Genomic DNA, 21,177 nt, shown 5'->3' on the forward strand with positions numbered 1-21,177 from the left:
GGTATTACCTTCTCTCCTAGTTGATTCCTCCATCACTGGTGCCAAACTACAGCTGTTTTGCTAAAAATGTGGCAATTCAACGTGCAGAAAAGGTAACATTGTGGGAAAGCACTGACTCTTAAGATCTTACTAACAGCTTTTTACTGTGTGACCCTGAACAACCATTAACCTTTATTTTCTTATCTGTAAGTCAAGAACATATGGCCCATAATCTTAAGGGATAGGAAAAGGGTCAAATAAACTGAAACTTCAAAAAGCATTTTGTGAACTGTAAAACACAGTATATGTAAAAAGTCTAAAGGACGACAGAAACTTAAAACCATTCAGAGAAAAATTCTACTGTGAATATTTTATTTTGACAAAACAAACTTTACAGATTTTACAATCTCCCAAATTTCACTTATTTAAAAAAAGGAGAGACAAGGTAACCTAGACTCCAAGATTTCAGGCATGAAAAAACTAGTACCAGATATTCAAGTTATGTATGTGAACTGCATTTTACATACCATGAAAGTGGAATGTGACAAACACTCACTAGTTTCAAGTGTACCTTATAAGAAACACATGGACATACTTTGGTTTTTTAACCACATGGTCTCATATCAATAAACATCTAAGTATCTGACATACATTTTTCCATGAAAGGTAGGCACAACTCTATGAATATCAAATTATAATCTTGCTTTTTATAATCTTGACTGGAAACTGAAAAATAAGAGGAATGTAGAGTTAAGTAGCCAAAAATGCTACTTACTGCATAAACAAGCACATCATGAAAAGGAATGCTAGCAAAACCTCAGAAATTGGTTTTTGAAAATTTAAAATATTATTTTATCAGAAAAGTTAAAGCCTTTAGGGGGAAAACCACGGTAAATGACATATTGACTCAATCTCTAAAGCCCTAGCAAATTATAGATTTTGTGTAATTAGTGACCAACATATACATTTAAGAAATAATACTGACTGTTCACCAGAACCTTCTGATGGTTCTGAAACATCTACTCTTTAGAGTTATTTCAGCTTTACATGTCTATGAAATTTAAGATTCCTCGATGGGACGTCATAGCTTATTCCGCACTAGATACAGGCAATATGTATAGATTTAGCACAAATGACTACTTCTTACCTTCCAGGAGCCTATTTTTATTTATACAAAATTAGATTGATTTTTCACCCACGTGTATGCGTAAGTGCTTCTCAAATGTACACAGTTCATATCTAAAATCCCACAACAAAAGGCAAATGAATGGATAATAGTTAAGATATTTCATATTTTCATTCATCTTTTTTCTTTTTTTTTGAGACAGAGTCTCCGTTGCCCAGGCTGGAATACAGTGGCATGATCTTGGCTCACTGCAACTTTCGTCTCTCAGGTTTAAGTGATTCTCATGCCTCAGCCTCCTAAATAGCTGGGACTATAGGAACGCATCACCACGCCAGCTAATTTTTGTATTTTTAGAAGAGACAAGTTTTTACCATGTTGGCCAGGATGGTTTCAAACTCCTGGCCTCAAGTGATCCACCTGCCTCGGCCTTCCAAAATGCTGGGATCACAAGCATGAGCCACTATACCCGGCCTTTCATCCATCTTTAAACAAATTCAATGAGCATCTAGAGACAGATGTGACAAAAGTGTTACAAATTTCTATGCATTTTCTATGAATTGTTTTGTGCAGTGCACACATGGGTTCATTCACCCTGCAGGCTGTGAACTTCATTATCCTGTAGTCTGTAGGTACTTAGGTTTCAGCAATTACGTGACCCAAAAGACTAAAGGAGAAGGACTTGTTTAAATTAGTCCCTCTCGAAAATTTTTTCCAATTTTATGACAGATTTCATATGCTTGTGGGTTAAATTTTAAAGTAATTATGAAGCCATTTACTCTAATATAAATGAATGAAATATAATTAAGAACCACACTTAAGTCCTTAATTTTAATGATTGGTATTTTTCATTTATATACAAAGGAATTTAATAGCCAGCAGCATTTAAATATAGAAATAGTCCCATCTCTTCTCTATTCCCTTTTATAAAGTGCCATTTTAACTGGGTAGATTTACTACCCAGATTTTCAGTAACTACAGGATAGGTATCTAATTGTCAAGAAAAGGTTGGAAAATTAAGTTTAGCATTTTAAACATTTGTAAAACATTGCTACAAGTCATAGAGACTACCAATGTAGTAAAATAAAGTGTACCTTACCTGAGGATCATTAAGTTGGTTTAATAATTACTTCACAGAAACATGGGCTCAAGAGCCAATTTGTGCTAATTATTTAAACCAGAAACAGTTTCTGTAGGTAATTTAGCTCTAAGCACCATTAAACAGGGTTATGCCAAGTAGAACAATGGTTATATGATCCTCAGAATAAACACCCCAGCAAATGCAAACTTTTAGAATAGTAACACAAGTTAGTGAGGATCCGAAGGAGAGGCAACATTTTATTTAAAACTATCATAGGCTGCTAAGTGCCCTCTTTAAATAAAATTTTGTGTAGTTATTAATATATCTTAACACTGGTGTACCTTAATAGTGGTGTTTGAGATAGCTGGAAACCATACTACAGAAGTGAATGTTGCCTGTTTCTTTTGTTCAGTGATTAAAACTGAAATTGCTTTTAAAAAAATAATTTAACTACTACTTACAATACACATAAAATACTAAGAGGATTCCCATTTTATTCCTATCATTATCTAATTAGTATTTTTGCATTTCAACTTCGATCTGACCTTCAGTAGTACCTTAAAACGCAAATGCAATTAGTAAAAAATGGGGCAGCCTGTCGTTTCCACACTCAGAAATACTACGTTTCATTACAATTTGCATTTTTTTGTTGCTCTTGAAAGAGTAACCCCTTATAAAATCAGATACATAAAAAGTGCACTATTCCTTACTTTGCAGACATCCAGGAACGGTTAAAGCAAAGGAACTCTCATTCATTCATTCTGTTCCCCCAATTTAGATACATTTCTAGTCTCCAGAAACGGGCTCCAGGGCAGGGAAGTGGAGGGCAGAAAAGAGGCAAAGGTCAAAGTATGATGAATCTCTTAAAAAGAAATCCACTTTCTCCAGAAGGCTAACCTGAAGGGAACTCCGCCCCATCCATTCCAGTCCCTCAAGTAAGAATACATAATTTAGCGTGTCTTTCTGCTCTCATTTCCTTACAGCAACTAGTATTCAATTTCCTAAGACAACCCTTTGCATTTTCTAAAAGAAACAATTTTTACCCAAATACATTGGACTTTGGTCTCAATTTGAAGGAGGACGAGTGGCCTTTAACAGACCGTTCCTCCTCCACTTCCTCCTCCCCCCCACCCTCCAGTGGCTGTTCTGGGTCCCTGAAAGAGGGTGTGGTGTGGACAATCTGGGTTCTGAAGCGGATTTTGTTGAGTCTGGGTTTTATACGTCCACTAGAGCTGCCTGAGGCTTTGCGCCCTGGGTCCTTGGCTTTGCCTCCCACCCACCCCTCAGCCAAGTGGTGATGCTGGTGATGGTGATGGTAGTGATGGTCTCCTCCATCATCTAGGACGTGTGAGAGTTTGTAGGTGATGAGATGCGAGGGAAGCACCTTTGAAAGCCTCCAGCGCCCACCGCCGCTACCCGCGGAGCTTTCCCCGTCACCCTCGTCCAGGGCTCCCACCAGGTTCTTGATCTCCTCGGCGATGCTCTGACTCAGGTACTGGGAGGCCTTTTTCCCACTGTAGTCCCGGATGTCCACATCGGCGTCGTAGGCCCCCACCAGCAGCTTCACGACCTCCACGTGCCCGTGCATGGCTGCCAAGTGCAGGGCGGTGTAACCCCCGCTCGTCCTGGCGTTGATGTTCACCGGCAGCTGGTGTTTGTTGGCGAAGTTGACTAGCATGGCCAGAAGCTCCTGCCTTCCGTGCTTGGCGGCCCAATGCAGGCAAGTGAAGCCGGTAATGAAGTCCCGCTTGACCAGCAGGCCGGGCTCGCACGTCAGCAAGCCCTCCAGGCTGTCCCACTTGCCATCGGAGGCAGAGAGCATCCAGGCGTGCTCCAGGGGGTCCAGCGTCACGGAGCCTCCGCCGCTGCTCTCCTCCTCCGCGGACGACGAGGCCACCGATGCGCTGTCTGAGTCGCCCCCGCCTCTGCCGCGTCCTCCCCCGGAGGAGCTGCCCGGGCTGCTACCCCCGGGACACACGCTCCTCTTCAGCTGCGGGGAGCTGCCCATCACCAGGTCGCGGAAGTTCTGGCGGGCCGGCCTCTGTGCGGTGGCCCCCCCAAGGGAGCTGCTCCTGTCCGCCTCCTCGCAGCCACGGGGCGGGGGTTCCAGGTCCTCACTGGGTCCCGGGGCCGGAGTCCGGGGCAGGGGCTGCACTTCGCGTCGCGAGTTCTTCCTGCGAGCCCCGGCGCTCAGGGGTGGCCCGTGAGCGGCGGCGTGGGGCTCTCCCTCGCCCAGCTCGTGGCCCTGTCCAGGGAGCGCCTCCGGGGCCGCTGCGTCGGGGAGCCGATCGCGCACCTCCAGCCCGGCCGGGCAGTCGGGGGCCTCGGGCTCGGCGGTTACCTGGATTCGCGGCGGTTCCCCGGAGGGCTCGGACGGCCCCTCACAGAACCTCTTCTTGAGGTGCACGTACTTGGCGCCGTCGGCGGGATCGACGCGCACCGTGGCCACGGCGTTCACGAGCTCCTTGAAGTGCGCGCGGGCGCGGGCGCGCTGCTCGGGTTCGCCGCCCAGTGCGCCCCTGAAGTGCTGCACCAGCTCCGCATGCAGGGCCCGGCCCCCGCGCTCCGCTAGGAAGCGCAGCACCGCCTCGGGGCCCAGCACTGCCTCGGGGCCCCACTCTGCCGACCCCTCCATCCTAGACCGCGCTGCTCCCCCGCCAGCGGGCGGCTCAGCGCGGTCCCATCGCGGCGGACTCCCAGCGGCCGTCTCCCGACGACGGCGGAGTCTGGCGGGCTCAGCGGGCTGCCAGCCTAGGCGTCACAGGCCGGAGACCTCGGCCACCGCCTCACTGGGCCGCGCCCGGGGGGACACGCCCCCCGCATCCCCGCCCCGCGCCCACGCCAACAGGCCACGCCCACTTCCGCTCCCCGCCGTATCAGCCACACCCACCTAGGGCGGCCTCGCCTCAGGGCCCGCCCACTTCCGGCCTCGCGAGGGCCGCAATCACTGTTCCGCAGTTCCCGCCTGCATTCCTCGCGCCCTCTTTCTGGAGTCCCGGCTCTCCTTCAGCCCGCCCCAACACTGACACTCAGTCCTCAGTCGTCGAGGGCAGCTCCCGCGAGGGGCTCGTTTGGCGCACTCAAAACGCTCAGCGCGCACCACAGGGCGTCCGCCCCGACTCCGCCCCCCGTCCACCGTCCCCTGAGGCCTCCAGCTCGGCCCCGCCTCTGTCCCTTCCCTGTGGCGGAGCCGCCTCGCCTCGCGCCCTGCCCGTTACTGCAGCGCTCCCGCCTTCCCGCCGCCGTTGTTGGGACCAGCCGCTCGGGGCCGGGCTGATACGGCCGCTTCACCACGCCCCTGCCCGCGACCATGGCTTCCTCCGAGGTAGTGCGGCACCTGGTGAGTCCCGCCGACGCCGGGGCCCCAGCCCCGAGCCCCTCGGCCCCCGCGGGACTTCCCGGACCGCGACCCCAGCCCGCCGGCCCCCTGGCCCGGCCCGGGATTGTGACCCGCGCCCCCTCGCGCCCCGCCCGCCCAGTTCTTCCCGGCTTCCGCGGCGGCCGGGCGCCTGGGGCGGGAGAGGAGCCCCTGCGGAACCTGGGCGCGGCCGGACCCCGGCTCGCGGGGCACGGTGCCAGCGTCGGGACGGTGGGAGAGTTCTTCTTGAACGACTTCCCGGTCTTTGCCAAAAGTTAAATCCGCAGCGGTGATTGTGGGTCTCTCATGGCTGTAACGGTGTTGAGGGCGCAGTGCGGACTGATTGAATAGCGGTCATCTTTTACAGCCGTGAGCACTTCCCAGCCTCCCTGCCCCCGGGAGAAAGCCCGGCTTCCCTGGCTTTTCAAAAGCTTTCCCGTTTTACCCAATGGTGTGGTCGTCCAAGTTTTCCTCCATTAGGATTTTGAACCGTTTTTTTTCCCGCCTTGACTCTTTTGTACTCTAAAAGAACGCGTTTGTTCATTGTTTTGAACCTTTCCAGTTACTTTTGTATATTTATTTCGCTTGTTAGTAAGCCAGCGGTTTTCAAAGTGTGGTTACAACTATTTTCGTAATAGTACCAAGGACCTACCTGTACATCGAGTTTTCCAAAGGCTACATAATATGGAATGATACCACCGTTTGGAGGGCCGATGTCTGTGTATTCTTTTTTTTCTTTTTTTCTTTTGAGACGGAGTCTCGCTCTGTCGCCCGGGCTGGAGTGCAGTGGCCGGATCTCAGCTCACTGCAACCTCCGCCTCCCGGGTTCACGCCATTCTCCTGCCTCAGCCTCCCGAGTAGCTGGGACCACAGGCGCCCGCCACCTCGCCCGGCTAATTTTTTTGTATTTTTGGTAGAGACGGGGTTTCACCGTGTTAGCCAGGATGGTCTCGATCTCCTGACCTCGTGATCCGCCCGTCTCGGCCTCCCAAAGTGCTGGGATTACAGGCTTGAGCCACCGCACCGGGCCCAGTCTGTGTATTCTTAAAAACAAATTCTCCCTTTTAACTTCTGATAGTAAACATTAGTGGTTTTATCTAGGTAAACAAAAGCCCTTTGGAGGCTGGAGACCAAAAAGTTTGAGAACTACTCTCCTAAGCAGCCTCCTACTTCTTCTACTTAAACTTCTACAAGTTTAAATTGTAGAAAGAGTTCAGATTGTAGGCTGAGAGATTAGAGGATCCGTCCAAAGTGACACCGTTGGTTTGTTTTATAAAACGTGGACAAAGATTTTTCTCCCCGATTCAGCCCAGGTCTCTTCATTCTATCGCGTATTTTTTAAAAATCTCAAATTTTCTGTTTGGACCCCCTTGTCTCAGTTGCTGTGTTTGTGTGCATGTGTGAGTGAGGGAAAACTGAGGGGTCCTGGCAAGGAAAATGTGTTTTATAAACTTTTTGATTCGTAGAGTACGTATCCAGACAAGCTTGAGCAGAAGACAGCACTTCATTTAGCTGATGTTAGATTTGTTTTTAATTGTACTTAATTTGCTTTGAGACTAACTTATTTTCGAATTAAACTTTATTTTACATTAATTGTAGATTCGTATGCAGTTGTAAGAAATAATGCAATATAGAGAGCACCCCTTACCCAGCTTTCCACAGTAATATCTGGCAAACCCATAGTATGATATCACAACCAAGATACTGTCATTAATTGATACAGTGAAGATAAACGATGTTCCCAGGACCAGGAGGATCCCATAATGCCTTTTTATAACCACACTCACTTCTTTCCTGCCCTGCCTCCTCTTAACCCCAGACAATCAGTGATTCGTTTTTATTCCTGTAATTTTGTCATTCCAAGACTTATATAATGGAATTACCCAGTTAGTAACCTTTTGAGATTGGATTTTTTTTTTACTCAGCAAAGTTCTGGAGATTCATACAGGTTGTTGCATGTATCTGTAGTTTGCTGACGTAGTATTTCATGGTATGATTGTGCCACAGTTTGAAGGACATCTAGGTTGTTTTCAGTTTTTGGCTATTGGGAATAAAGCTGCTATAAACATTCATGTCCAGTAACTCATAATGTAAGCATAAGTCTTCAGTTCTCTGGGATAGATGCCCAGGAATACAGTTGTTGGGTCATATGGTAATTGCATGCTTAGTTTTATAAGAAACTGCCAAACTTTCTCAGAATGGCTATATTATTTTCCATCCCCACCAGAAGAGTATGAGAGGTCCAGTTTCTGCACATCCTCACCAGCATTTGGTGTTGTCCCTGTTTTTAATTTAGCCATTCTTATAGGTGTATAGTGACACCTCATGGTGATTTTAACTTGCATTTCTCACATTGTCACCCAGGCTAGAGTGCTGTGGTGCCAACATGGCTCACTTCAATCTCAGCCTCGACCTCCTGGGCTCAAGCGATCCTCCTGCCTCAGCCACCCCAAGTAGCTAGGACTATAGGTGTGCACCACCACACCCGGCTAATTTTTGTATTTTTTATAGAGGCAGGAGTGTGACCATGTTGCCCTGGCTGGTCTCAAACTCCTGGGCTCAAGTGATCGTCCAGTCTCAGCCTCCCAACATGTTGCCTATTTTCTGGTTAGATTTTTTTTTTTTTTTCTGTTGGGTTTAAAGTTTTTCAGGTGTACTAGATTCCAGTCCTTTCTCAGATATGTCATCTGCAAATGTTTTCTCTCAGTCTGTAGTTTATCTTTTCATCTTCTAATAGGGTCTTTTGCAAAGCAAAATTTTAAAATTTTGTTGAAATTTGTCATTTTTTCCTTTTATGGACTGTGCTTTTAGTGTCAAGTTTAAGAACTCTTTGCCTAACCTTAGATCCCAAAGATTTTCTCTTATTTTTTTCCTAAAAGTTTTATAGTTTATATTTCATATTTATGTTATGACCCATTTTGAGCTAATTTTTCTGTTAGGTGTCAGACTTAAGTTGAGGGCCATTTTTTGGCCTATGGATGTCCAGTTGCTCCAGCACCGTTTGTTGACTAGACTCACTTTCAATTATTTAATTGTTGATGCACTTTTGTCAAAAGTCAGTTGAGCATATTTGTGTGGGTCTATTTCAGTCTGTTTCTGGGTTCTCCATTAGTACACGGTCTTGATTCCTGTAGCTGTGTACGTCTGAAATAAGGTAGACTGATTTCTCCCACTTGATTCCCCTCTCCCCCAGATTTTTAGCTACTCTAGTTCTGTTCCTTTTTGTGTAAGTTTTAGAATCATCTTACCTATATTTACAAATAATTTTGCTGGAATTTTGAGAGGAATTACATTAAATGTTTATATCAATTTAGGGAGAATTGATAGCTTTATTATGTTGAATCTTCTAACTCATGTACATAGTATTTCTCTTCATTTCTCTCTCTTGTTGTTTTGGAGACGGAGTGTTGCTCTGTCACCCAGGCTGGAGTTCAAGAGTGTGATCTAAGCTCACTGCAACCTCCACCTCCTGGTTCAAGCAATTCTCATACCCCAGTCTCCCGAATAGCTGGGATTACAGGCATGCGCCACGACGCCTGGCTAATTTTTTGTAATTTTAGTAGACACGGGGTTTCTCCATGTAGGTCAAGCTGGTCTTGAACTCCCAACCTCAGGTGATCCACCTGTCTCAGTCTCCCCAAGTGTTGGGATTACAGGCATGAGCCACCGTGCCCAGCCCAGACCTTTTATTAATAGAAGAGGATATTACAACTCAGGGAAGTAGCTGGGCACAGTGGCTCACACCTGTAATCCCAGCACTTTGGAAGACCCAGACAGACAGATCACAAGGTCAAGAGATCAAGACCATCCTGGCCAACATGGTGAAACCCCATCTGTACTAAAAATAAAACAATTAGCTGGGCGTGGTTGCGTGCACCTGTAGTCCCAGCTACTCAGGAGGCTGAGACAGGAGGATTGCTTGAACCTGGGAGGTGGAGGTTGCGGTAAGCTGAGATCGCACTACTGCACTGCAGTCTGGTGACAGAGCGAGACTCTGTCTTTAAAAAAAAAAAAAAACACCTCAGGTAAGTTTAGTGTCTCGCTCAAGGAATTACAGCTAGTGATCGTGAGATTACTCTGTGTCATATTGTCCCTGCCATTATCTCCACCATGCCCCTTATTAGGGAATTGCATCATTTTATGATTCAGGAGATCCTGACTGTATAATTAGTTATTGCTGACTGAGATAGTGGATCTTGAAACAGTGTTGAGTACAGTCCACTGACTGCCTTTTCCTCACTGGAGAAACAGCCGTAATTTTCCACTTCTTCAGTTATCCTTACCTTTTAAGTGGTGTCTACATCTTTGCAATTCCTGTCCACATTTGTCGTTTTCTATTTTAGCTACAATGCTTCTGAACTTTTTTTCTCATTCCTTCTCAGTTATTCTTCAGTGAGGATAATTTTTGTATCTAAGAGGCTTCAGTGAGGATAATTTTTGTATCTCAGAGGCTTCTCTCATTTGTTTTACTTTCTGTCTTGAAGTTGTGATTCTTAATTCTTTTCTTTCATGTCCTGTTAATTACCATCTCCGCGCCTTCGGATATTCCCATCTCTTCATCTGGAGATCCTATAATCATTGTAGTATAATGAAAGACTCAGTTCCCGTGCTACTTCCTCTGAAGCTTTCCCAGAGAACTCCAGCCCCTGGCAGCCAGGCTACTTCTCATTTGGCATTTGGTCATATGCTACCTTGCAGTACCTCCTAATTTATGTTTTTGTATTGTTAACCTTTTACATCAAGTAAGTTCTGCATTTTTTCGTCCTTAATTATCTGCCTTCAGGAAGAGCAATCTGTGTTATTCTTTGTATCCTCCATAGCCATACTCATATGTCTTTGAGGACAGGTGTTGATTTTTTTTTTATATGGAAAGTATGTTATCTTGGACAATTTTATTCTTGCTGAATGTTAAATAAATAAATTATAAATGCTTGCAGGCAACCAGGAGCTGTTTGTTCATCTACATGTATGTTCTAATGAAGCCCCACCTTCCCTAGGCTGTAACACTGATAGTCTCATGCTTTTCAGATATTCCCAGACTGATTTTCCTTATAACATAGTCCCAGATTCTGTTTGGATTAATTGATTGATTGATTGATTGATATATTTTGATGTGTGGGAATGAAGGAGAAGGATGCTCTTAAATTTTTATAATCTACTGCAGGATAGATTCCTTCTTCAAGAATACGTACAGGACCCTTGTTTTCAACCATATTAATGTAATTTGTCTCTGCTTTAGATTTTGGGCATTCCTAGTATAAAATGCCTGATGCGCAAAGCTTTTGTAATGAGAACTTAAATTCTTACACTTTCTTCTGATTACATCTGGAAGGTTGATTTAGATAATGCTTTATTTAGAAAATTTAATACTTTTTAGGATTTGTATCTACTACTGATTTAAGGATTATGGAGAAGGAATCACGTATCTCATAGTCATAATGACAAAAGTAAACTATTTTAAATTCTAATGTTAAACACCTTAAAGCAAATACGATTTAATAGCTTGGGATATAGCACTTATACTTTGTTGGTATTATTTTTAGTAAATAGGCTACCCGGTCTGTGCCAAGTAGGATGGGGTCCCCAGCCCCTCCACACTAGTTTCAGCCTAACTTCACATGACCAAGGAGCTTATCAAAGATAAGGTGGAAATGTGGCTATTCTCTGATTTCCTTTACCTTCCTCCCTTAAGAATCAGGTCAAATTTATCCTGCCCTCTGTGTAGTCTGTATTTATGGGGATAGCAAGAAAGTCCTATTGTCTTAGAGTGTCTGTTACATAGAAAGAGTTCACAAATTGTGAAGTATTAGGTAGGGAGTATATTGATGGATACCTTGAATGTTTAGTGAATGTCCATGAGAAAACTATCCATTTTTCTCATAGACAAATAGAAGCTGTGCATGGTGACATTTTCCCTTAGCTGCATATATACTATTTGGCAGGAACATTACCTTGAGCTCTTAAGTTAGGCCAGAATTAACTCAAATGATTTTTGAAAATTAAAATAAAAAACTGCTTTTGTTATAAAGGACCTTTAAGAGGAATAGTTGACTAAGGTAATTCTATGTGAATAGATGAGAAATGTTCTCATTGACAAATTAGTAGCTAGTTCTGCTCACTCGGAATGAGTCACGGCTTCAGAAACAGACATTGAACTTTTCTCCATCTCCAGCATAATCTTCAGTTTTTTTTTCCCGTTTGCACTGCATGAAATCTACTTTAAAGAAAGTCCTTTTGTCATCTTACAAAAGTATAGATACTTCCAGGGAGGTTAGTCAGTGGGTGACTTTCCTAATGCCTAGGGAGATCCTGGGAATCAAGGAAGTCAGAGTTTCCCTAAGGGTGAACACAGGTAAGTAGTTTTGATTTAGGGCAAGTTGGGTGAGGAGTCGGGGAGGGGAGGGCTGCAAAAAGGGAGGTGGGAAAAGACTAAATCTAAACTTTGCCTTTTTCCAGGTTTGTCTAGAACAGTGTTTCTCAACATTTTTTTCATTATTGTTCCCTCAGGAGAAAAATTAAGTTTAAATAAAATGTAATTAATTAATAACATTTGATTTTTATTAAATTAATCCAAGTAATTAAGTTCTCCCTAGTGGGAGGAATCCAGTACTAAAGCATATACATTTTTCAGATAAGGTTGAGCTTTGGTGAAGGCCACAGACTATTTATTTATTTATTTATTTATTTATTTATTTATTTATGTCCTCCCAAGAAACAATTTCTGCTCTCTTTAGTGGGAGAGATAATACAGGTACTGCCCCCATTGAGAATGCATGATCTATAGTTAGCCATCCTAGCAATAGGGCAACATATGTTTTTTCTTCTTAGTCTGCTACTAGATTTGAAAACAGTCTAAGACTAAATACTCTGTACATTATAAGTTAAATGAGGCATTTGAGAACCTACTCAGGACCTTAGCTGTTTGTAATATTGTTCTATGGAGACTGTATTCTTACTGCAAGCAGCTTACTAATAGGAATTTTTGGAAAATACAAATTATTTGTGTGATTATGATTTATACTACCTTTAAAGCTTTTTATAAAAGCTCAATATTGAGCTAAATAGTAAAGGAAGACATGGGCACGGATTAGCAGAGAAGATCAGGCTAGACATTTTAGACAGGAAGAATATTCACTGTCTGACACTGTTTATATGCTCAGCCTTAAGATAACATGAGAAGCCTTTCACTTCTTCACTATTCCTGAAAGAAATAGCTTTGCTGGGCACAGGGGCTCATGCCTGTAATCCCAGCACTTTGGGAGGCTGAGGTGGGTGGATCACCTCAGGTCAGGAGTTCGAGACCAGCCTGGCCAACATGGTGAAACCTTGTCTCTACTAAAAATACAAAAATTAGCCTGTCGTGGTGGTGCGTGCCTGTTGTCCCAGCTACTTGGGAGGCTGAGGCAGGAGAATCGCTTGAACCTGTGAGACAGAGGTTGCAGTGAGCTGACATCATGCCACTGCACTCCAGCTTGGGTGACAGAGTGAGACTCCATCTCAAAAAAAAAAAAAAAAAAAGCTTTAAAATTTTTAGTGCAATTTTTTTTTTTTTTAATAAAAGGGAACTTTTTAGCTATTATTTTCAACTTTTAGTGGACCAGTAATCTCTGAAGATCTTTGCAGGTAATAAAGTAGTTAAGATATATTTTTCTGTGGACTTGTTCTTTGTGGCTATAACTATGTCCACTGTGGTAATTGAATGCTACCAGATGCTGAAGTGCATTCACCATGGCAAGTACTTCCCTTGTGTTATCACATTTTATTTTTTATTTTTTGGTTTTTGAGACAGAGTCTCACTTTGTCGCCAGACTGGAGTGCGGTGGTGCAATGTCGGCTTATTGCAACCTCTGCCTGCTGGGTTCAAACAACTCTCCTGCCTCAGCCTCCTGAGTAGCTGGGATTACAGGCATGTGCCACCGCACCCAGCTAATTTTTGTAGTTTTAGTGGAGACGGGGATTCACCATGTTGGCCAGGATGGTCTCAATCTCTTGACTTTGTAATCTACCCTGTTTGGTCTCCCAAAGTGCTGGGATTACAGTCGTGAGCCAGTGTGCCCGGCCTGTGTTATCGCATTTTATTCTCCCAGCCCATGAGCTGAGTACTGTTATCTCCAGTTTTTTGGATGAGATGCAACTTTCACACATCCTTGCACAAAATGTCTCTTGTTTCCTCCATGTTGTCTTTGTACCTCCTTGCCCCAGACTTCATTCCAGGCTTTGGCAGTTCTTAATGATGCAGCATTTTGCATCTGTTGCTACTATAAACAGTTAATTCTAACAGCCTTCTTAACATACATTTATACTGATGTCATGTTAACTCTTCTCCTTTGTGACATGGGTCATTGAGAGAATTTCTAGGGGCTCTCTGTTTTGGTAGAAGATAGGCTGCTTGTCATATAGTAACAGAAATTCTGTTGTATAGAAAAGAATTATAATTTACAGTTTCTGTGTAACTCTGAGGACCAAAGAACCTAAGACAGCATTATAATTTGAACAGTTGGAGAAAATATTTTAATTTTGCTTTATATTTGCATATTTTGCTATATATTTTCTTTTTCATTGATTACAAAAATTATACAGATATTATTTAGTTTTATCCTCAGATATTCTGATTAGTTTTTTTAGCTATACTTTGCCATTTACCTACCTTTTAGTCAGAAAATTGTTATACTTTTATGAATTAACTTTGTTACACAAGTACAATTTATTTATTTATTTATTATTTTTTGAGATGGAGTTTCACTCTTGTGGCTCAGACTAGGGGGCCAGTGGTGCAATCTCAGCTCACTTCAACCTCCGTTTCCCAGGTTCAAGCGATTCTCCTGCCTCAGCCTCCTGAATAGCTAGGATTACAGGCACCCGCCACCATGCCCGGCTAATTTTTGTGTTTTTAGTAGCATGGGCAGGCTGGTCTCAAACTCCTGACCTCAGATGATCTGCCCGTCTTGGCCTCCCAAAGTGCTGGGATTATAGGCATGAGCCACTGCGCCCGGCCTCAAGTACAATTTATATACAGTAAATTTACCCTTTTTAGTATAAGGTTCATTGAGTTTTGGTGAAGGCATACAGTTGTGTAACCACCAGCTATTTAAGCTAGTTCCATAACCCCTGAAAATGTCCTTGTGCTATTGGTAGTCAATCTCTTATCCCACCCTCCTCTGACAGCCACTGACCAGTTTTCTGCCTCTATTGTTTTGTCTTCCGCAGTGTCAGTTGTATGGAATTTTCATAGCCTTTGCACTGGCTTCTTTCACTCAATGCCATGCTTTAAGATTCATCCATGTTTATCACTGAGTCATATTCCATTATATTGATGTGCCGCAATTTAGTTTATTCATCCTTTCTCCATTTAAAGAGCATATGGGCTGTTTCCAGTTTTTGGCAATTATGAATGAGGATACTGTATACCTTTACTTACAGGTTTTTGTTTGAATGTGATTTTTGTTTTTGAGATGGAGTCTCACTCTGTCGCCTAGGCTGGAGTGCAGTGGCATGATTTCAGCTCACTGCAACTTCCGCCTCCTGGGTTCAAGTGATTCTCCTACCTCAGCCTCCCGAGTAGCTGGGATTAGAGGTGCGGGCCACCATGACCGGCTGATTTATGTGTTTTTAGTAGAGACAGGGTTTCACCATGTTGGCCAGGCTGGTCTCGAAATCCTGACCTCCAGTTGATGCACCTGCCTCAGCCTCCCAAAGTGCTGGGATTATAGGCGTGAGCCACCACGCCCAGCTGAATGTAAATTTTCATTTCACTTTGGTCAGTGTCTAGGAGTAGGATTGCTGAGTGGTATAGTAAGTGTGGGTTTAACTTAATAAGAAACTGTCATACTGTTTTACAAGTTAGTTGTACCATTTTGTATTCCTACTAGTGATGAATGAGAGTGTGTTGCTCTGCGTCCTTGCTAGTACTTTATATTGTCAGTTTTTTGGGGTTTTTTTTGTTTGTTTGTTAGTCATTCTGATAGGTATGTAGTGATATCTCACTGTGGTTTTAGTTTGCATTTCCCTAATGACTGTCATGTGCTTATTGGCCATCTGTACATCCTTGGTCAAGTGTTCCATCTTTTCCCAATTTTTAATTGGGTTAGTATCTAAATATTGAGTTGTACAAGTTTAAAAATACATATACATATATGTATTTCTTGTATAAGTCCTTTATGAGACAGATAATTTACAGCTGTTTTATCTCAGTCTGTGTCTTGTCTTTCTTGTCTTTTCAGTCCCTTTTTTCTTTTGAGACAGGGTCTCCCTCTATCTCCCAGGCTGAAGTGAGGGCAGGGTGCATGATCATGGCTCACTGTAGCCTCGACCTTCTCAGCTCGGCTGATCCCCTTGCCTCAGTCTCTTGAATAGCTGGGACTATAGGTATGCGTCACCACACCTAGCTAATATTTTAAATTTTTTGTAGAGACGGGGTTTCACCATGTTGCCCAACTGGTCTTGAACTCCTGAACTCAAGCCATCCACCTGTTTGGGCCTCCCAAAGTGTTGGGATTACAGTTGTGAGCCACCGTGCCCAGCTCATTCTCTTAACTACATCTTTTGAAGAGCAGAAGTTTTTTATTTAAGTCCAGTTTATTTTTTCTTTTGTAGATTGTGCTTCTGGTGTTGTAGCTAAAAAGTATTTACTTAACCCAAAGTCACGAAGATTTTATACCTTTTCTTCTAGAAGTTTTTAGTTCAGCACTCCATTTTGCATGAATTTTTATATGTGGTACCAGAAATGAATCGAGGTTCTTTTTGCTCATTTTAGCATATGGGCGTCCAATTGTTCCAGCACTGTTTTTTTTGTTGTTGTTTTTGTTTTTAAACTCTACTTTCTCCATTGAGTTGCATTTGGGCCTTTGTGAAAATCTTCCTGCTACCACCTCAGTTACACTCTTATCACATTACTTCTTTCTTTCACAGCACTTACATGGTTTGTTTTCTTGTTTAACTCTGTCTCCTCACTATAATGTAAGCCACTTGAGGGGAAGAACCTTTGTGTGGGACAAAGGATGGGAAGGGCATCCAGGTAGACGGAATGGCATTGCAAAGGGCTGGTGGTGAGTGGAGCTTTGGTGTGTCTGAAACATGCCAGAGGAGGACATCAGGAGCAAGATGAAGCTGGAGACTAGATGGGGCCAGATCCCGCAGGGCTTGGGTGCAGCTGGAGTAACCAGAGGCTATGACTGAGGACAAAAGGATTGCCTCTGAGCGGGAACAGGAATCATGTGTTTGTCAGCATAGCTGAAAGAGGGATCATCAGTGACGGTTTTCAATTCGTTATTACCTGTGTCTTGTTCCACAGCTTCCTAGGAAGTTTTGCCCGCTGCTACTCTTGGTTAAGTAGGCCATGCCTTCCTTTATGTATTCGTGATTTTAGTCAGAATACAGAAATATCTGACTAATTTTATGTTGACTGAACTTTTTCCCAGAGGGAATGTCTGGAAACTTTCTGTCATTAATGGATTCACCTTGTACCCTAGAATCTGTAGATGGAACAGTTGATTATCACATTCCTCACGTCAATTTCCAGATCCTCCTCTTCTGCCCGCTAACAGTTCCGACCCTCACTCAGCTGTCATACTGTCTGCTAACCACATGCCTTTGTTGCAGTCATATCTGAAATACCACCTCTCCTGGTGCCTGATGGTTTAGCTACTGACTGCCTATAATTCTCTAACATTAGACCTGTCAGAATTCTGGATGATTTCAGCATCTGCATAGATTATCCTTTCAGTCCCCACCTTTTCAGTTTTCTGCCCTTCTCCTTGTGCCCCCCTAAGCGGGTAAACACACAGGGTAGAGGTGCCCATCCCTTGCTCATGCCACCTCCACAGTTCCTATCCGCTTTCCCTGCCTTATTTTTCTTTATTTCATTTATCATCCTCTAGCAAGTGTATGCTTTACTTAGATTTTTGTCTGTCTTTCCCTAACTGGAATAGGAGCCGTGTAAGAGCAGAGATTTTTCTATTTTTTAACTTATGCATCCCCAGTACTTAAGACAGTTTCTGCAACATAGTAGGCACTCAATACATAGCTGCTGATTAAATGCATTTTTATAGATAGTTGAGGAAGACCTGTAGGCTTTTTTCTGTATTAGTCTTTGTTAAATTCACATAAGTAATAATATTAATAGATATCAAAAAGAAAGGGAAATATTTATTCCCCCTCCAAGAATCAGACTTCATAATACTTGTTCATATGCAGAAGTCATTTTTACTTTTAACCATGGTGTTAATACAGCACAAACTTGTATTCTTCTACTGCTTAATGTCACATATCCATTTCTCTCAATTTTATTAATTATTTCTCTAATCTTTGTAGTAGTAATTGCCCATTGTAGTAATAATTCCCCCATTTCAATATATGCAACTTTTTTCTTCCTTTGACGATTTTTTTTGACTATAAAAATGAGATAATATTTTATAAACTGCTGCCTGATACTAGTAATATGGTATAATTATATTCAGCCTAAAAACTAAGCCTAACTGGCTTGATGAATTAAGCTGAATCTTTAGTGCTCTTATCAGTATAGAACAATTCCAGTCTGAAGGAATCAGTGGAAACTTCAAGAGAAGTGAGAATTACCACTGGGCCACGTATATTTGTTTTTGATAATGTAAAATTTACCCTAATTGTATATATGCTTGACTAAAGATTTGGGTGATTACATAAAAGTTCTTTGAGGGATCCAGGGTGCTCATAGGAACCATAAACTCAGTAGTTCCAAAATTGCATCAAACCTGTGCTGATTCCTCTCCTATTCTCTTTCCTGCTTCACAGTGACGTCTCTCCAAGTGACCTTAGTTTGAGTCACTTGAACTCAGAATCATGAAGTCACTGAGTCATAAGGGACTCCTGGCCTCTTGCAGCCTCACCTTTTCTGCTGTCCTTGCATTTACATGTAAGCCTCCTTGGGTTTCAATGATGAACTCACTGTGATTTTCCACCCATACCAGTTATATTTGTACCCTTGGCACATGCTGATTCCACTGCTGTATGTTCCTCCCCTCCCCTCCCCCCCCTCCCCTCCCATTCCCCACCCCTCCCCTCCCCTCCCATTCCCCACCCCTCCCCTCCCCTCCCATTCCCCACCCGTCCCCTCCCCTCCCCTCTCCTTCCCTCCCCTTCCCCACCCCTCACCTCCCCTCCTTCCCTCCCCTTCCCCACCCCTCACCTCCCCTCTCCTTCCCTCCCCTTCCCCACCCCTCACCTCCCCTCTCCTTCCCTCCCCTTCCCCACCCCTCACCTCCCCTCTCCTTCCCTCCCCTTCCCCACCCCTCACCTCCCCTCCCCTTCCTCACCCCCCCATCCCTCCCCTCCCCTCCCCTCCCCCCCCACCCCTCCCCATCCCTCCCCATCCCTCCTCTCCCCTTGTCTTTTATTTTATTGATAGAGTCTTGCTCTGTCGCCCAAGCTTGGAGAGGCACAGTCTTGGCTCACTGCAAGCTCCACCTCCCCGGTTCATGCCATTCTGCTGCCTCAGCCTCTCAAGTAGTTGGGACTACAGGCGCACGCCACCATGTCTGGCTAATTTTTTATATTTTAGTAGATTCGGGGTTTCACCATGTTAGCAAGGATGGTCTCGATCTCCTTGACCTTGTGATCCACCTGCCTTGACCTCCCAAAGTGCTGGGATTACAGGCATGAGCCACTGCGCCTGGCCTCTTTCTTTCTTTTTTTTTTTTTTTTAAGATGGAGTCCTGCTCTGTTACCCAGGGTGGAGTGCAGTGGCACAATCTCAACCACTGCAACCTCCGCCTCCTAGGTTCAAGCAATTCTTCTGTGTCAGCCTCCCAAGTTGCTGGGATTACAGGCACCTGCCACCACACCTGGCTAATTATTTTAAAAATTTTTAGCAGAGATGGGGTTTCACCATATTGGCCAGGCTGGTCTCGAACTCCTGACCTCAGGACCCACCACGCCCAGCCAGTCTTGTCTTTATTTGCTAGGAAATTTCCTGTTTCTTCAAGTCTCTGTTCAAGCCTTTTCTTGCCAGTGCCTTCTCTGACTATGCAGATTTCGTTATACCCTGAGTGTCTTTTCCATATTTTTAGTTGTATGTATGTCTCCCAATTGTACTAAGATTTAAATTGCAAGAATATTGATTTATACAGCTTTGATCCACAATGCCTGGGGTCTGTTACTCTGTCCTTAAAATGTAAGGCTTTAAATTGTGAGGCACTGCACGGTGTCTCACGGTTGTAATCCCAGCACTTTGGGAGGCCGAGGCAGGCGGATCACGAGGTCAGGAGATTGAGACCATCTGGGCTAACACGGTGAAACCCCGTCTCTACTAAAAATGCAAACAAAAAATTAGCCAGGCATGGCGGTATGTGCCTGTAGTCCCAGCTGCTGAGGAGACTGAGGCCGGAGAATGGTGTGAACCCAGGAGGTGGGGCTTGCAGTGAGCCGAGATTGCGCCACTATACTCCAGCCTAGGTGACAGAGTAAGACTTTGTTTCAAAATAATAATAATAATGATAATATTGTATACATTTGTGGAATAAGTGAAAAGCATTGATAGACTTCTCACTGATTCCTAAGTATTCTTTTTTTCCTCAAATGTTCCTGTCAACTCTAAGTCCTTTTAATGCTTTTTCATTTTGTTTTTTGTTTTTATTTTTGAGACAGTGCCATGCTCTGTTGCCCAGGCCAGAGTATAGTGGCACAGTCACAGCTTACTGCAGCCTTGACCTCCCAGGCGTAGATGATCCTCCTGCCTCAGCCTCCCAAGTATCTGTTTCTACAGGTACGCACCACTGTGCCTGGCTCAATTTTTTTTTTTTTTGAGACAGGATCTGCCCGTGTTGTTCAGGCTTTAAGTCCTTTTAATGTGTATCTATTTGTCTTCCTTCCTCTTTTCTTCAGCTCCTGTCTCATTTGCTTTTCCTGGGCTAAATTAATGCCTTCTCAAATTTCATTGGCTTTTCTGTCACCTAGCCTGCATGGAACATGCTCTCTTTTGAAGGAATTCAAGCCATCTAGTAACCTTTTTTTTTTTTTTAAATTTGAGACGGAGTTTCGCTTTTGTTGCCCAGGCTGGAGTGCAATGGTGTGATCTTGGCTCACTGCAACCTCTGCCTCTCAGGTTCAAGCGATTCTCCTGCCTCAGCCTCCTGAGTAGCTGGGGTTATAGACATGCGCCACCATACTCAGCTAAGTTTGTACTTTTAGTGGAGACGGGGTTTCACCATTTTAGTCAGGCTGGTCTCGAACTCCTGACCTCAGGTGATCCACCCGCCTTGGCCTCCCAAAGTGCTGGCATTACAGGCGTGAGCCACCGTGCCCGGCCTACTTTTTATTTAAATAAGCCTTGAGATTTAGTTCCACAGGGTCTTTTCACATCAATTTATTGTCTTAATCTTATCGTCCTGAATCTCCCTTTCTGTTCATGCAGTTTCTGTAAGTTGTTTTCATTCTTCACATCACATACTTTCTCTCATTGCTTGTTCCAAGTTATAGTCATAAAATCTGAGTTGAAAGGGATCTTAGAAAATTGTTACCTTTGTTACCCACATAGTACAGAAATCAGCTCTGTAGTATTGATAGGGGTTACTGTGCCGCTGTTGGAACCCTTCCAGGGCCTGAGCTCAGTGCTTCCTTGGCAGCTCATTTCTGTTAGACAACTTGAGTTCTTCAGTCATTTCC

General features: G+C 43.9%; 2 protein-coding genes across 10 annotated transcripts in view; one reads left to right on the forward strand and one right to left on the reverse strand.

Moving 5' to 3' along the window:
• Positions 1–322: 322 nt before the first annotated feature.
• SOWAHC (sosondowah ankyrin repeat domain family member C) lies at positions 323–5,013 on the reverse strand. The gene has a single exon (XM_033175491.1). It carries the CDS (start codon positions 4,816–4,818, stop codon positions 3,223–3,225), a length of 1,596 nt encoding a protein of 531 aa, XP_033031382.1. The 5' UTR covers positions 4,819–5,013; the 3' UTR covers positions 323–3,222.
• Positions 5,014–5,061: 48 nt separating this feature from the next.
• Positions 5,062–21,177, forward strand: part of SEPTIN10 (septin 10) — a 75,604-nt gene continuing 59,488 nt past the window's right edge. For 2 of the 9 annotated variants that reach the window (XM_033175492.1, XM_033175498.1), the window contains exon 1: positions 5,356–5,523. In XM_033175492.1, the coding sequence (XP_033031383.1) occupies positions 5,494–5,523 (30 nt within the window). In that variant the 5' untranslated portion in view covers positions 5,356–5,493. Of the gene's footprint in view, positions 5,524–5,660; positions 5,911–18,309; positions 18,431–21,177 lie in introns of those variants that run through there. The other 7 variants (XM_033175500.1, XM_033175495.1, XM_033175494.1 and 4 more) reach the window with 6 other exon arrangements.

The sequence above is a fragment of the Trachypithecus francoisi genome, unplaced genomic scaffold (assembly GCF_009764315.1).
Source record: "Trachypithecus francoisi isolate TF-2019V2 unplaced genomic scaffold, Tfra_2.0 Lachesis_group17, whole genome shotgun sequence".
NCBI lineage: Eukaryota > Metazoa > Chordata > Mammalia > Primates > Cercopithecidae > Trachypithecus > Trachypithecus francoisi.